The sequence below is a fragment of the Peromyscus leucopus genome, chromosome 7, assembly GCF_004664715.2.
Source record: "Peromyscus leucopus breed LL Stock chromosome 7, UCI_PerLeu_2.1, whole genome shotgun sequence".
NCBI lineage: Eukaryota > Metazoa > Chordata > Mammalia > Rodentia > Cricetidae > Peromyscus > Peromyscus leucopus.
The window spans coordinates 17,510,321-17,527,314 of NC_051069.1; the positions used below are offsets into that span (position 1 = coordinate 17,510,321).

The 16,994-nt window shown below is 51.8% G+C and overlaps 1 protein-coding gene across 2 annotated transcripts; it reads right to left on the minus strand.

Annotated features, from left to right (window-relative positions):
• Positions 1 to 111: 111 nt before the first annotated feature.
• On the minus strand, positions 112 to 5,115 carry Isl2 (ISL LIM homeobox 2). Of its 2 annotated transcripts, XM_028865133.2 has the most exons (6): positions 4,983 to 5,115; positions 4,002 to 4,191; positions 3,634 to 3,896; positions 1,910 to 2,193; positions 1,199 to 1,366; positions 112 to 880 (listed from the first exon to the last, which is right to left on the minus strand). In XM_028865133.2, the coding sequence occupies exons 1-6, from the start codon at positions 5,038 to 5,040 to the stop codon at positions 764 to 766; spliced, it is 1,080 nt and encodes a 359-aa protein (XP_028720966.1). In that variant the 5' UTR covers positions 5,041 to 5,115; the 3' UTR covers positions 112 to 763. The 2 variants fall into 2 exon arrangements, with proteins under 2 accessions (XP_028720966.1, XP_037064145.1); XM_037208250.1 differs by lacking the exon at positions 4,983 to 5,115 and having other exon boundaries at positions 1,910 to 2,173; positions 3,611 to 3,896; positions 4,002 to 4,185.
• Between the last annotated feature and the right edge of the window lie 11,879 nt (positions 5,116 to 16,994).

Below are 16,994 nucleotides of genomic sequence, written 5' to 3' on the forward strand. Positions count from 1 at the left end.
CACGAGGGCGGGTGGCGGGGGTGAAGCTGAAACTTCACTTGAGGCCCACTTGCGAAGTGGCGTTCGTCTGGCTCCCCCGGCACCAACAGCACACAGGAGCGGCGATGGCATCATCGGGTTGTTTTTTATTAAGATCAAAATATTCGTCCCACGATTCGCCTCACAATAAATAACAATAACTTACGTTTGTTCGGCAAAGGCTCTCACTGTCCTCCGTCGACTGATAATTTAAAACATTTTTTTTTTAAAGACAGTCTGGTTTCTACTTTGCCCGGCAGTCATGCGCTTTGGGGGTTGTGTCTGTTCCTTGGGGTTGTCCCGTCCTCCTCGCCGCCAGGGCCTGTTCAAAGCCTCGGGTCAGGGTAGGCGAGTTCCGAGCAGTTCCCACGAGGGAGGGCAGGTCCCTGTAGGGTCCCACGCGGAGGTGGGTTCCTGGGCGAGTGGGGTGCGGAGAGGCAGAGTGGCAGCTCCCCACGCAGCGCGGGAGAGGCGAGGCGGAGCTAACCCCGCAAGTCCCAAATTCTAGTTGAGAAAAACAGAAAAGTCCTCGGAGCAGGATTCTCCAGTCCCGGCGGGGCAGGCTGCGTCCCCGCTCTTCCGGCCGTCCCGTCCCGTCGCGGTCGCCTGCCTCTGCCCCCTCGCTTTAAATAACAACAATAATTACAAGGGCCGGAGAGTTTTCGGAGCTGGATAGGCCTGAGCATGGGTGAGTCTCATGCAGGGAGCATGCGAGGTCCGCGGGCTGGCAGCTAGGGGTCCCCGCTCACGTCTCCACGGGACTCGGCACCATACTGTTGGGGGTGTCCGGGAGCTGTGAGGACAGAGAGGTCACGTCGCTGCCGGAGGAGTTGCCTAGGGAGCCAGACTCGGAGAAGGAGACCTGGGAGGGCAGAGACACCAGGGTAGAACAAGTGAGCACACGCCCAAGCCGCTGCTCCTGGGTCACCTGCTGGGAGACCCGGTGTGTTCCTTGCAGACAAGAGGCCCACTGAGTAAACCCTGAGGCGAGGGATGCCAGGCCCCCATTGGCACAGGAGGACTGGGGCCGGGTGAGAGACATTAAAACCAGGTTTAGTGTCAGCAGCAAGGTTGCAGGCCCAGCAGGCTTTCCCCATGCCCAGGTCTGTCCCCGAGAGCCCTGTCCCATGCAAAGTCCCCTCCACCCCACTGCCCCTGGGCAGCTAGCGCGGGGCCTCACCAGCTGCTGAAAGGCGGGTTGGTCCAGGTCACTCTGGAGTGCGAACTCACTGAGCGCTTTCCAAGGCGGCTGGTAGGTCTGCACCTCAACTGCGCTGCCCTGCACCGCGTTCTCGTGGCGGATGGGACTGCCCGCCACCAGAGGCGTCCCGGTCAGTCCCTGGAGGCTCTACGGGGCAAGCGAAGCACAAGGCATTAGAGTTAGGTCTCGGCTTTTGCACCACTTTTGAGCATGGAGTCCCAGGCTCTGGAGAGCGTTTGGGGATTGCGTTGATGTGAGGAGGCACACTTGACTGCACACAACGAATCCCCATTCCGCAGTGAGATACCCCAGGGCCCACAAACCTGCCATCCGTTTCCCTCCTAGGGGCCAAACACCAGGCCAGGGAAACGGAAGCCTTTATGCCCTTCCCTAGCCAGGTATGCGAAGGGGGGGGGGGGAGGAACCTCAGATCGAGGCCTGACAAAGAAAAGTACACCCGGCAGTCCCAACCACACCACCTGGTTATCTCTGCGCCTAGGACCCCTCAACTCTGGGCCGTCGCTGGCACAAGATACCATCGCCAAGCACGGCAACTTGAACGCCAAGGCCAGCCTGTCTCCTAAGATGTGGGCGCCACTCTATGTGGAGGGTCCAGTTCCGCCTAGGTCTCCCCCAGAAAGAGGCCTCGGGATGCCACTGCCCGCCTCCCCGCCACCGCCAGCACCTCACCGCCTTGTCGTTGTGCTGCTGCTGCTGGAGCTGCTTCATGAGGATGGACTTCTTCTTGTCCTTGCAACGCTTGTTCTGGAACCACACGCGGATGACCCGCGGGCTCAGGCCGGTCATCTCCACTAGCTGCTCCTTCATGAGCGCGTCGGGCCGCGGGTTGGCGGCGTAGCACGTCCGCAGCGTGTGCAGTTGCTTCTCGTTGAGAACAGTCCGCACCCTGGTCGTCTTCTCTGCCTGCTTGTGCACGTGCGTGCGCAGCGAGGGCTGTCGCCCCGACCCGGCATCTGCAGGAGCCAAGAGAGGCAGGGTGTCGGATGGGCAGCCAGTCATTCTCCCCAAGATTTCGTTCCCCTCTCAGTCCGTTCGTTTTGGCTATTGTTCGTCTCCCTCTCCATCCGTTCGCCTAACCCAAATGGAGTATGCTTTTTGTTCTGTCCCTGGCTCCCCAGCCCGGCTGCCTCGCAGCAGCGATCTCCGGAGTCCTGCGGGGCTCTGGAATTCTGCTCTAGGCCGCTGCGGCACCAGCAGACCCTAGGAAACCCAACTGTGCCCAGCCGGACAAGCAAAGCCTCTGGAAGAAGGTGGGGTTTTAGGGGAAGAGGTGGGAATCGCTGTGCGACTCCCGCAGGGAAAGGGAAGAGTCGGGGACCTGGGTCACAGCACAACTCCCAGACTGAGAAACTCTTCTGCACCTAAGGGCCTGCTCTCGCCCTTCCGAACACTCTGGAACAGGGAAGGTGCCGACTTGAGACAGCAAAGGCCTTCTGGGTACAGAATGGTTCCTTCCTGGCTGTCTGCCCTGGAGCTTCGGCCGGCCCCGAGATTCTCCCCTTCGCTCTGGGTTCCCTCTGCCTAGTAGTTGGTGCCACTGACACCCACCTCGGACAGTCTTAAGCCTGCATTTTCACAACAAAGGGGAGCCCCTGGGCGATCTTAGATGGGGTTCCTTAAGACCAATTCCATTCCGTTTCGCTCCAACCTGGTCTGCACACCCACTGGATATTAGCTGCACTGTTTACATTGATGTCCCCTCTAGGCATTTCTAGGTCTGGGTAAACATTTACAAATAGCCCACCCAGACCAATTTCCTCCTTCTACAGTGTGGAAACTGAGAAATCGAGAGGGGCGGAGCCCTGGGGCCACACAGCACGGAGAGGCGAGGTCTACAACGGTCTGAGCCGCCGACCTCCTGTCTTCCTGGAGCTGGGGTCTCTGTCGCACCTTCTCCACCTGCTTCGGGTCAACACTCAGTCTGAGCAACTCCTGGTTAGGACACCGATCATCCTAGCGAGGGTTATTCAGTACACTCCCTGAACCTTTATGCTAGCGTGACCTCCAAACAAGAACACACACAGGCCCCTCTTTTGCAAGGCTGGCCTTCTTCCGTAGGCTCCGGGCCGGATACCATCTTTTTTCTCCCTGACCATAACCTGTTCATTAAAGGAATTCGAAATACAACCCAGACAGGCAACACCTAGGATCCTGGATGTTCCTCCACTCTCCGACTCCTAGCATTGTGTCCTACACAGTCCGGGCCACGGAGAACACAACTCCTGAAGCTCGCACGCTCACACACATGAAATTTTCTCCCCGACACATAGCCGGATTCCCAGCGCCAGAGCCTCTCACACCAGCTTCCCGTTGGAACCTCGGCGGCGGTCGGCTACCCACTCGCACATCCCACCGACTCGGCGCGGCTACGCGGGCCGGGTTGAGCGGCTTACCTGGCAGATGCAGGCCGCGGGCGCCGGGGAGCGGGCCGGGGCTACGCGGGCTGCCGGCCGCAGCGCGCTCCAGCAGGAGGCCGTGGTCGGCTCGGCAGAGCAGCTCGTGCTCCCGCAGCGAGAATTCGTCTCCCGGGAGCAGCTGGCGGCTGCACACGGAGCAGCGGAAGCACTCGATGTGGTACACGCTGTCCCGCGCCCGCATCACCAGGTCGCTGCTGCTGAAGCCCACCTGGCACTGGGCGCACTTGATGCCGAACAGCCTGCGGGCCCGGGCGCGGCGGGTGTCAGCGCGGGGACCCGGGCCCGGGACGCGCAGCCGTGTCCCCCAGCCCACGGGGGCCGAACCCGGGGTCCCGCCAGCTCACCTGACGTAGTCCCGCTTGCAGTAGGTTTTCCCGTCTCTCACGAAGCACGTGCACGTCTCGTCCAGGTACTGGCTGCACTCGGCGCACTTGAGACAGGCGGCGTGCCACTCGAGGTCGGGCGACACCCGAAGGATAAACTGGTCGTGGATCTGACTCCCGCAGCCCACGCACATGGCCGTCCCGGGCTTCTCTAGCGGGGAAGGGCGCAGGGCCCGCGTCAGGCCTGGCTGCCGACCCCGGCCGGCCTCGGCCGCTGCAGCCCCGACCCAACCCTCTCTCGCGCTCGCGCTCTCCCGCTCTTACTCTTAGCAGTGCGACCACAAGGGAACGGAAAGCTTTCGAAAGATTTAGAAAACAGTAAACGAAAACAACGCACTCTCCTGACATTTCCGTTATCACGGTCTTTGAACACGAGCGTCGTATCGGTTCAGATACAAACAGAACTAACGGGGGGGCAGGCGACAGCACAGTGACACCGGGGAGCCCCGGACGCCTCCGCGTCCACACTGTCGGCCAAGCCCGGATTTCCGCCCGCTCACAATGACTCCCTCCTATCCCAACACCGATACCGCAGCTTTCAGCGCGGTCCGCGCTCAGCTTCTTCGACAGATCTTAATTTAAACACCTCAGATCAAGCGACTGAAATCTCTCTAGCTTTGAAAGACCGAAAGACAAGCAAACAGAAAAGAAACTCATCTCCCTAAATCAAACCTAATCGTCCTAACAGAAAGGAGAAAGAATTCACAGTCTGAGGTCAATTCAGCCGGCTTGGGAAATAATGTCTAATTATAAAATAAAACAGCAGGATTCCAAAGGATAAACACTGCTACAGTCGAAATGCATTGGTTTTTTTTTTTTTCTTTATTCTCCCAAGTATTTTGTCAAATAGAAGCCACTTGTAGAATCCGCTAAACATTCTTCTGCATTGGAAATGTTGCATATTAAACACGCATACACACCCACACACACAGAAAGACTTACTCTTGGAATGATCCCCCATAGCACCCAGAAAAGGATAATGAAAAATAATATCCACCATGCAGAGAGAAGTGTACGCAAAGCGTGCGGCCGGGGGCAGAAGGACCAGGGTCGCGCGCCCAGCCTCTGCTCTTTGCTAACTAACTCCTGCCCCGCGGAGTTGAAGGGGCGATTCCGCACCGGCCCGCACGCAGCATGACGTCAGCACGCACTCGCCCGGGGCCCGAGCTGGAGGCGGGACCTGTAGCGTCACCCAGTTCCCCCCCACACACCGCCGCCGCGGGGAATGCGGGGGAGGTGATGGGGACCCGGAGGGTGGGCTCGGGTAGAGCCCGAGGCGCCGGCAGATTGGCTGCAAGGAAGTGGGCAAGCTCTGATTGGCTCGGAGTGAACAATGGAGAGCAGCCCCCTCCCCCGAAACCTTCCAGGATCCGCTCTGCGGCCCCGGGTCCCGCAATCCCTGGGAAGCCGCGTCTCCACCCAGCGAGCTCTGCCGCAGCGCCGCGCTTCCTTTGGACTCGGCGGCGAGGTTGCCCTAGTCGCTCTCTAGCGGGGTGATGGACACCTGGGGATAGATGGGAGCCCTCGCTCCCTTCAGAGTGCTTTTCTTTTATAATTTTTAAATTAAGAATTCCTCCTGGGGACGACAGAACTAAGGGACAAAAGGGGATCCGATGGGGCGCGACCATCACTGGTCCAGCGGGCCACCTTTCTCCCCCGTGCGCCTGAGCCTTTGTTCGGCGGGGTCCAAGTTAGAGAGAACGGGTAGGAAATGACCACCTGGGTCTGGATAAACTCTATTCGGACTTTCCCACCCGCGCCGCCTGTAGAAAACTCGAGGTTGCAGGTGGGTAAAGCCAGAAGGAATCCAGAGACTCTAGCCAAGGTCCTGCTTGCACCCTTGCGGCGGCTCTGTCTCCTCCCTCATCCTTTTCGTCTTTTTGGTTAAGTGGACGCCGATTCCCACCCCCTTCTTTCTCCACTCCGCTGCTTGGCTCCTTCTAAGAACACGGTTGAGATGTGTTACACTTCCAGAATAAACGATTTTCACGAACTCTAATTTTGGATTTCACAAACCAGTTACAACGCAAATAATCAGAAACAAATGTGGGGCGAGGGGTAATTTGCTATCTTCCCGGTGGCTTTTTAATCCTTAGAAAATCTGCAACTTCTAAAGAGTCAGGGCTTTTTTTTTTTCCTTCACAAAAATCGCCCTGAGTTTTGTTTGAAAGGGTTGAAAGACAAATCGGTGAGTTCTAAACAGCGTTTATCCAACGATGGTCTGTAAGTTCCCCACCCCCATTTTAAATGGACACCAAGAACTTGATGCCTCTCTAGGTGGGGTGCGGGTAGGCTCCTGGGATCGAGTGTCTCCACCCAATCCTATATCCGGACTCGGTTCTCCGCAGGCCTCTCCGCCTGAGAGCGAATTCGGGCGCGGCAGTCCAAGAGCTAATAGCCGGAGGCTGTTGGGCTGGGAAACGGGTGCAGCCAAGAGCACGGGAGCAGCTCTGCAGAAAGTCGGGGTTAGGAAGGCCCTGGATGCACAAAAATCGCTCCTCCGAGGTGATTCAACGCAGGAAGCAATCCTCTGGCACCTCGCTCCACAGCCGGGTTCCCGCGGCTTTTGACCCCCACCTCCACCTTTGGAGCACTGGTGTTCTCACTGGACCCAGTGTTATGTCCCAGCCTACAACCCCCTGACAACAGGCCGACCCCCTCCCCATTTCTCCCGCTAGCGCCCCAGCAGCTGTGTCCCAGGCTGGGGCCGTGCTAAGCTTGCTAGTAAACCACAAACCACAGCCAAGTAAGGAGCCCTGAACCATTGCGCTGGCCTCTGAGCTGAGCCCTGTGCGACTTGGGGTGTTTCATCCTCCTTCCCTCACTTTTCCTCATCTGTAAAATGGGGTGTACTTAGAACAGCTATTTTTTGCTTTGTAAAGATTAAACTAGTTTCAGGAAAAGCCTTAGAATCATACCTGGTACATAGTAGTTGCTCAGTGTGTGGTAACTATGGTAACCATAGTGGCTCTTTCTGTGTTGGGAGTCTATATAACCAAGCATGCCTTTCCTGGAAAGGTGCCTGTGTGGGCCTCGCTAAAGTGGGGTCTAAAGCACATCTCTGCCTGTTGTCTTGCCCAGTGATTTGTTTGTGAATGTGATGTGTGCTCGCTCTGTGTGCCTGCCCTGGGGATGGGAGGTCAATCCCGCCCTAGGTGTGGTCTTTGTTTATTGGTGGTGTCTGTCAGTGAGTAGGCTCTGCACTGTGCCTGCTGTGTGGGAAGCTCCAGGCACACTCCCCTCACCCTCCACCCCAAGACAGTCCCTAGGCCATGCCTGGCTCCCATTACCCCTAAGATCCTACAAACCTTTTGGGTACTGGCTCTCAGGAGGGAGCAGATCTCAGCCAGAATCCTAGGCTCAACCTTTAACCCTCTCCTGCTTATAGAAATTCCCCCTTTCTAAAAAAAAAAAAAAAAAAAGAAAAAGAAAAAAAAAAAGCCAGTCTCTTGAGACTATACTAAGAAAATTTTGGAGACACTCACCCCTTCATTTCTCTGAAAAACCATTTTCCAGGTCCCTCAGTGTGGGTCTCCTGGGTCACAGGAGTCCAGTGCTGGCGCTTGGGAAACATGGGTGTCTTTTGTCCTGCCTGTTCTCTGCCCCCATAACACCCAAAGTCCCCTTCCAGAGGGCAGGGTCATCTTTTCTCCATATCTCTGGCTGTGGCACTCAAGAGATCTTCCTCCTCCCTTCTTGTCCTTGTTGGGAGCAGTGTCGGGAGCCCTAACCCTCAGCTAGGACATGGGAAGACTCAAGGACTACCCAGGAAACTCCCGGTAGTTTGCGTCCCCATTCTATCACTGATACTTAGTGCGCTCACAGTTGGCCCAGGTGCAAAGGTCCCTGAGAAAGCAGATGGCCTCACTCTATGATGACAACAGCCCCCCTTCTCAGAACACGCCTTGCCTGAGGCAAGAAGCAGCCGGATCCTCAGCCCGTGGCCAGGGAGTCACCTACATAGGCAGGAGATGGAAAACAAACTGGCTTTTATTTGGTTTTCTGGGGTTGTTGTTGTGTGCTTAGTCAATCTTTCCGTTCTTTCTCCGTTTCCTTCCACCTAGAACCAGGAGGCAGGGCACACTCTGGGGGACTCTCCTGGGCCCTTGTTTGACAGTGAGTGGTTCATGTTCCCCATGACTGACAGAGCACATGCATGCACAGATCCCAGCTCAGGGACCCAGAGAGCCCGTGCCAGGCTGTACATGCACAGTCATGCAGACACACAAACATCATCCCCTTCCTGTTCTTACCTTTTCCTTTTCCACAGATTGACAGGTGTAAAAAGGAGTACTGGTCGTGGTAAAACCATCACCATGGCCAATACAGGAGAGTCTCAGGATCATGTGCTTCAACCTCACAGAAATCCTAGGGTCAGATTGCTGTGGGACGTTATCCCTACATCACAGCTGAGGGACTGTGGTGTGGAAAGGCTAAGTAACTCGGACCAGATTATGCAACCGACAGAGAGGCAGTCTTTGAACCAGGCTCTCAGTGTCAGGGTCTGCTTGTGGATTCACTGATGTATATTGCCTCCCAAACACTCACAGAGGAAGCCGCTGGTAGTGTAAGGAGCCTCAGTCTACACTCTGGATATCTTTTCATCACTGTAACAAAATAATCGACATAAGAAAAGTTAAACTCTGACAGTTTTTAGTCCCTGGTTAGCCCCATTGCTCTGAGGCTGCCATAAGGCAGAGTGTCACAGCAGAGAGGATAGGACAAGTCACTTACTTCATGGCAGGACCCCTGGCGGTGGCGGGGAGGGGGGTGGGATAAGGATGGGGGTAGCAGGGCAGGCCCAGGACAAGATATGCCTTTCATAGACACCTGGAGTGTCCTATCTCATTCATCCAGGCCCACTTCCTAATAGTCCATCAGCTACAGCCTTATCAATGGACTTATCTGTTGGTTAGATCAGAGCACCCCAGGATCCAGCACCTCCCTACAATTCCACCAGCTGGACCAGAACCCTCAATACCTGAGCTATCTGGGGAGAAATTTTAAATCTACACCATTATAATATTAGAGAGGAAACTATAGTCTATTGTGCAGCCTCTAAATGACAGTGTTGGAGCTGAAAGTGGGGTTCCCTGACCCAGGCCAAGGCATTTCTGCTGGAGTGCCTGCCTGAGGATGCCCTTCTGCCCTTGTCCAGGTCTGAGACCACCTCTCAGGCAGCTACACCAGGCTGCCCCACCCCTCCAAATCCACTTTTACAGACCTTCCTTTTCTTCCAAACACTGTTGGAGATGTCAGCATTCGTGGCTTTACCACCACAGGCTTCTGGGGGTGGAGACCAGGGCACCATGTTAACACCTGGGGAAAAGAAGAAACTTGGCCAATCAGGATGAGGCATGGGGGGTGGGGAGAGCTGATACTGAGAGCCAAATCCCCTCCTCCTCCTTTTACTATGCTTGTCTTTCCTACCCCTGTGAACAGAGAGGTACCTGCTGGCCAGCTCTTCTATCCTTAATATTTCCTGAGCACTTGCTGTATGTAGAATGGGCCCTGGGCTTAGGATCAAGTAAGACCCCACTTAAAGCACCCAGACACCCCCTAAACAGGATTAGCCACATAATTCGCAGATCCCACCAAAATGAAATTGCTGGGCTCCCTGCTTAGACGTTGCTAAGAATTTCAAGACCCTGACGGCAGAGTGAAAAGCCTTATAACTGCACAGGCTGTGGTCCCACAAAGCCAGCTCAGCCTTGCCACACTGGGGCAGGTTCTGTTATCATCTTTAAGCAGCTCAAAAATCAATAGCCTTCCAAGCCAATACAATTAGTGAGAGAGAGGACTGCGACTCAAGCCCACTGCAGGCAGTGAGATGAGTCAGGAGCTGTGGTCTGCCCAGATGGAAATGTTTTTGTGTTGTTTGTTACTTTGTTTACAGTGGACAGACATGGGATAAACCCTTCCGTATTTAAACAAACAAGCAATCCCACAGTCTTTAGCACTCTTGTCTTTGGGACAGTCACTATGGGAGGATGGAGGGGAGAGGACGCTAACAAAATCACCACGGGGTCACTATAGAAGCTGGAGACAAATGAACACTTTTGTTACACACACACACACACACACACACACACACACGCACGCACGCACGCACGCACACTCACTCAAGAACATCTGGTTTGCTCTAAATCATACCCTCCACCACAGCTGGAGGAATACAGAGAGAGCTGGAAGGCAGGATTGCTGCGTGATCATGGAAACAGGAGGCAGCCATAGGAAGGCACTCTGCGGCTGGTTTCGGGGGAAGCTGCAGTTCCCCATCTTTCCATAAGGGGGAAATAGGCTAGCTCAGCATTTCCTGGGAGTGGTTCCCAGTCACTGTCAGCTGAGGCACCAGACAGGCTTGAAGCTAGGTACTTGTTTGTCTTTTTAGTTTTCTTTTCTGAGACTGGGTCTCATGTACCCCAGGCTAGCCTTAAACTCATTAATGTGTATAATCCACACAAGGCTCATGATCCTCCTGACTGTACCTCCTAAGCACTAGGATTACAGGCATGTATCATCAGACCCAGGTTGCATGTCCAGTAACAACACTGCTATACTCAAATTAGAGGAATCATCAACACAAGCATTAATACTACCTTTAAAATGTTTATTTATACAACAGGATAATAGAATTATTTTATTTATTTTGTTTTTATTCATGTGTCTGTATGAGTGTATGTCACATGAGTGCAGGAAATCACACAAGCCAGAAGAGGATGTCAGATGCCCTGGAGCTGGAATTTTGGGCAGTTATGAGATGCGACATGTGGGTGCTAGGAAACAAACTCCATCCTCTGCAAGAGCGGCAAGCATTCCTTTTTTTTTTTTTTTCCTCATCTATTTATTTTACATACCTGACACAGACAGTTCCTCTTCCTCATTCCCCCATCCTACCCCTCAAGCCCCTCCTCTTCCTTCTCCATCCAGGAACGTGCAGGTCTCCTCTGAGTATCAACAAAACATGGCATATCAAGTTGCAGTAAGACTAAGCACCTGCCCATGTATTAAGGCTGGGCAAAGCCACCCAGTATGAGGAGTCGGGTCCCAAAAGCCAGTAAAAGAGTCAGAGACAGCCCCTGTTCCCGCTGTCAGGAGTCCCACAAGAGGACCAAGCTACACAACTGTCACATATATGCAGAGTTCCTAGGTCAGTCCCATGCAGGCTCCCTGGGTGTCGGTTCAGTCTCTTCGAGCCCCTGTGAGCCCAGGTTAGTTGATGGTGTGAGCGTCCCGTGGTGTCCTTGACCCCTCTGGCTCCCACACTTCCTTCTCTTCCTCCTCCTCAGGATTCCCGAACTCTGCCTAATGTTAGGCTGTGGGTCTCTCCATCTGCCTCCATCAGTTGCCGGATGAAGCCTCTCTGATGACAACCGGGCCAGGCACCAGTCTGGTCACAGGAGAGGACTAGTTCGGGCTACTTATCCACCATTGCTAGGAGTCTAAGATGCGGTCCTCCCCATAGACTCCTGGGAGATGCCTCTGCACCAGGCTTCTGCCTGACTAGGAAATGTACCCCCCCCCAGCAGTCCCCCTCAGCACTCTCCCCCTCTTCGCACCCCTAACCTGATCACTCATGTTCCCACCCCCACCTGCCCTCGGTCCACTCATGAATCTCTTCTATTTCCCCTTCCCAGGGAGATCCTGGTGTCCCCCCTCCCCCATATAAAGCCTCCCTGTTACCTAGTCTCTCTGGGTCTGTGGACTTAAGGATAATTAGCCTTTATTTTACAGCTAATGTCCACTTATGAATGAATACATACCATGTTTGTCTTTCTCAGTCTAGGTTACCTCACTCAGAATGATTTTTTTCTAGCTCCATCCATTTGCCTTCAAATTTCCTAGTAACCTTGTTTTTAGCAGCTGAGTAATACTCCATTGTGTAAATGTATCACATTTCCTTTATCCATTCCTCAACAGAGGGGCATCTAGGTTGTTTCTAGGTTCTGGCTATTACAAATAAAGCTGCTATGTATGTAGTTGAGCAAGTGTCCGTGGGGTAAGATTGAGCATCCTTTGGGTCTATGCCCAAGAGCAGTGTAGCTGGGTCTTGGGGTAGGTTGATTGCCAGTTTTCTGAGAAAGTGCCACACTGACTTCCAAAGCAGCTGTTCAAGTTGCAGCAAGCATTCTTAACAGCTGAGCGATCTCTCCATCTCAAAACAAAATATTGCACCAAGGTCTGACATTCTCCAGGATGTGTTGGGTTTAAATTTTGCAAACCTGAGGGCCTGTGCTTGTGGGCGCTTGCACCTATTTATGACAAATGGAAGACTATCTCAAACACAAGACTTTCCTTTCAGCAAGCTATTGCCCTTTTAATGGCTTTTAGGAATATCTTCTATTCTTTCCAACACATATTTACAAGAAACTAAATAGATGATTTTTTTTCCCCTGACAAGAAATTGAGATTCTTGTCCTGTTTGCTTAGTCATCACCTTGTATAAAACAAGAAATACAACAGCACCCAATAACGGGCTCTAGTCAAGGCCCCCGGAGCAGAGGCAATGCTCTGGGCACCCAGTCTTTGCAAAACATCTCCTGGAGGTTTGAGTTGCCAGCAGGTTCCCAAATTAAGTAGCACAAAAGATAACAGAATCTGGGTTGTCACCTCTCCTGTGAGGAGACTGTCCAAGATCTAATCATGGACAGACTGTGATTAGTGATTAGTGAGATTGGGATGAGCATTAGCCCACTGCAGGAGGGAATCCAGCCAGGCGCTCCTCGCTCATCCGCTAGGAATGTGTAATTGGTTTGGAGGCAGCAGATTTTGCCCCCTCTCACAGCGCTGAGTTCTATTTTGATCAACTTGAATTATGGACAATGTATGTTATTTATAGCTGCCTTAGACATGCCTTAGGGTTGAGAACAAAATCATAATGCTCCCCTTGTTGAAACCTCCTCCTGCGGAATGGCAGCATCACCATCACCGCTTGCAGAGAGAAGAGATTTATCACTTACAGGACAACATCAGGCGACAGTCAAGACTGTGCAGGGGGGGGGGGCAGGAGGCTGGCCAATGCCCTTCATGGGATTTCATCTGAGGCAGCGTGAGGGATGGGGGCGTGGGGTGGGGGATAAAACCAGATAGCAGGTGGCCACAGAGTAAGGCCTGCTGTTTGCCAGAGGTGGTATTTTACAGAGAGAAAGCTGCAAGCATGGTGGGAAGGGAGGAAGGATGGCCTGCACTTGGAGCAGCAGGGAGAGATGTGGTTCCCTTCCAAGCAACCTCTAGATGCTGGGCACTGACTGGGACTACATATACCACATGCATTTAGGCTTCTTTGGGGTGGGGGTGGGGTAGAAAAAAATTCCAGCTAAAACTAGTACAAAGAGGAAGTGATTTGGTTCAAACAGGAGCAAATCTTTTTTTTTTTTTTTTTTAATATTTACTTATTTTCTGTATATGAGTGACCTGTCTTCATGCACACCGGAAGAGGAAATCAGATCCCATAATAGATGGTTGTGAGCCACCATGTGGTTGCTGGGAATTGAACTCAGGACCTCTGGAAGAGCAGTCAATGCTCTCAACCACTGAGCCATCTCTCCAGCCTCAAGGAACAAATCTTATGTAGAGTTGGGCGATCTGGGTCTCAACCTCATCAGCAACAGCCTTTTTGTTTGTTTGTTTGTTTGTTTGTTTCTCTGCTCTGTTGTCCATACATCTGGCTCCATGCTAAGAACTGTTATTCATGGTCTCGAAGTGGCTGCCAACACAGTAGGACCAGATAGATGCCTCCTTGTTTGCAAGCAGTGGGAAAAGATGCTTTGTTTTCAGAACCCAGAAAAAACCTCTTTTCTTTTCACCAGCCCAAGCTGGAGTAGAGTTGCCCACTTCTGAAGCAGTCACTAGCAAGGAACTTGGAATTCCCTTAAGGGCCCAGACTAAGCAGCACAGGTACAAACAGTGGGCGCCAATAAAAGTTTATGAACAATCTCCCTAGGGGGAAAAAAACAACTATTTGCCTGTTAGTCTATATTTTACAACGGAATTTGTTCTTTCTTTCTTGACACAGAGGCAGTGTTGCAGTCCGTAACTTTTATGTGTAGTGTTGAGGCCTGGAATCCAGGGCCTCATCCATCCCAAGCAAGCTCCCCACCGCTGAGCTCCTGCCTCTGCCCTAGGCATTGCATTGTGTCAAACTCTGGCCACCCATAGTGGCATAAGAAAGTAAAAATAGGTATCTCTCCTATAATATAGCAGTGAACAAGAATAAACATATTTAGTCGGGCAGTGGTGGATCAAGCCTTTAATCCCAGCACTCGGGAGGCAGAGGCAGGCGGATCTCTGTGAGTTCCAGGACAGCTTGGGCTACAGAGTGAGTTCCAGGACAAGCACCAAAACTACACAGAGAAACCCTGTCTCAGAAAAACAACAATAACAAAAAGAAACCTTGTCTCAAAAAATAAAAATATTCTAGAGTTAGTATATTCTAAATGAAAACACTGAAAGTCTTGTCATTAATTCAAGAAGAAATGTCTTAGGTCAAAATGAAGACCTGTCTTAGCCAGGGTCACAGGAAAGAAAGCAAATGTATAAGAGTGTCAAAGCATTTTCCGGTATGAGTTATAGGAGATCATTTCTCTCCTAATTAATCAATAGATGTATAAATCTATAAAAACAAACCAGTACAGTACAAATATAATTAAATTGCCAGTGGAGTCTGACAAGATAATTCTGAAGACAAAATGAAGGAGAACAGCTTCAGGAGAAGGAAGCAAGTTATAAGTTTATCAAAGAAAAGGCAATTTTTTAAAAGTAGATATTCAAATGTATGGTAAAATCCTCACAGGGAAACAGTAGATAGATCAAAGTAGACTTGGGAGACTGAACAGACAGCTGGGAAGAGCCAAATCACCAGTGTGTGTGAAGGAACTCTCACAGGCTCCACCACTACATGACTGCTGAGAGGGAGAAGTGCTCTTCTCCAGAGATGAGCCCCCCAATGTGAGCCCCCCAATATGAGCCCCTCAATATGAGCCCCTCAATATGGCATCCAGTCCAGGTGGCAGAGGTCCAGGCTCTCCTTCTCAGCAGCTCTGTGAAATGGTGTTTCTTAACAAGAAGACACAATAGTACCCACTCCTGGGTTTCCTTTGGGGGTTAAATGTCTCATCCATGTGAATGCCCAGCTTGGACTGGGCCATGTCTGTGTGAACAATTGGGAGGAGGAGGAGGAGGAGGAGGAGGCTACTTGATGCTGTGCTGGTTGATTTTTTTTTTTTTTAACTTGACACAAACCTAGACATATCTGGGAAAAGACAATCTTAACTGAGAAAATGCCTCCCTACGACTGGCCTGTAAGCAAGCCTGGACACAATCAATGATTGACATGAGGAAGGCCCAGCTCACCTAGGGCGGTGGTACCCCTGGACAGGTGGTCCTGGATGGTATAAGAGAGCAAAATGGCCAAGCCATGAGGAGCAAGCTAGTAAGCAGCACCCCACTGTGACCTCTGCTTTAGTACCTGCCTGCATTTTCCTACCTTGAGAGCCTGCCTTGATTTCCCCCCAGTGACAGACTGCGTCATGAGCTGAAATAAGCCCTTTCCTCCCCAAATCGCTTTGGTCATTTTTTTTTTTTTTTTATCACAGAAACAGAAACCTCACTAAGACACTGGTGTAAAGGGACATCCTGAAGTCAGCGAACAGCTCGCCTAAAGAGTTTGTTCATGAAGTCTTTTTGTGTGGAAGGTTGAATAAGGAGCTGGAGAGATGGCTCAGCAGTTAAGAGAACTGACTACCCTTTCACAGAACCCAGTTCAATTCTCAGCACCCACATGATGGCTCACAACCATCTGTAACTCTAGTCCCAGGGGAATCCAATGTTCTCCTCTGGCCTCCATCGGTATCCATGCACATGATGCATAGACATGCATGCAGGCAAAACTCATACCCATAAAATAAAGAGTTAAAAAAAACCTAAAAGAATAAAAAGTCTGAGAGGTGGAGGAGATATAGGGGGTTTTTTTCCTGGTTATTTGCAGGTTTTTAAAGTACCAGTTGTATATGACTAAGGCGAAGGCACCCTAAATGCTATTTCTTTCTCTGGTACTAAGGAAGAAACCCAGGCCTTCATCCATGCTTGGCAAGTGCTGGGACACTGAGATACATCTCCAGTCCTGAGTCTTTTCCCAGATAATGAAAGCAAGCCCTGAAAGGGAGGCCGCAGAATAAGGCGGGTCTGCACTGATCTGGTTTCCTGGACTCTGGAATTTAAGGGCAAAGAAAACAAGCCGAAACCAACAAAACCAATGGAGATAGCCTTGTCTGGTTTGTGATGTCAAGTGACATTAGAAAATTAGAAACAGCCAGGTTTGGTGGCACAATCTTTAGTCCTAGCACCCAGAAGGTAGGGGCAGAGGAATCTCCATGAGTCCGAGGGCAGCCTGGCAAGCCAGCTCCAGGCTTGCCAGGGTTATAGAGTAAGACCTGTCTCAAAACAAATAATAGTAATGACTACCTGTGTGTGGTGGTAGGTACATTTAATAAGCATTTTGGAGGCCGAGGCAACAGGCTCCTAAATCCCAGGCAGGCATGAGAGATGAAATGATACTCTGTCTAAAAATCAAAGCTACCAGAGCTAAGGCTCAGAAGGGCAAGTGCCCGTTGTACAAGTGTGTGGACTAGAACCCCATCCTCAGAGCCCACATGAAAGGACAAGCTCAATGATGTGCCCTGGCACCTCAGTGCTCAGGCAGAGACAAGGGAATCCCTGGGCCTCCCTGGTCAGTCAGTTTATCTGAAACAATAGCTCAGTGGGATGCTGCCTCAAAGAACACAGTGGAGAGCAATTAAGGAAGACAGCCAGTGTTTACCTCTGGCCTCCATATATGCCTGTGCATACGGCTCACACACACATAAAAACATACATCAACACACACACAGAAGTAGCTGAATGAACGGATGGATGTTATCTGCCATTTCCTCATTACATACAAGAAACATGTTAACA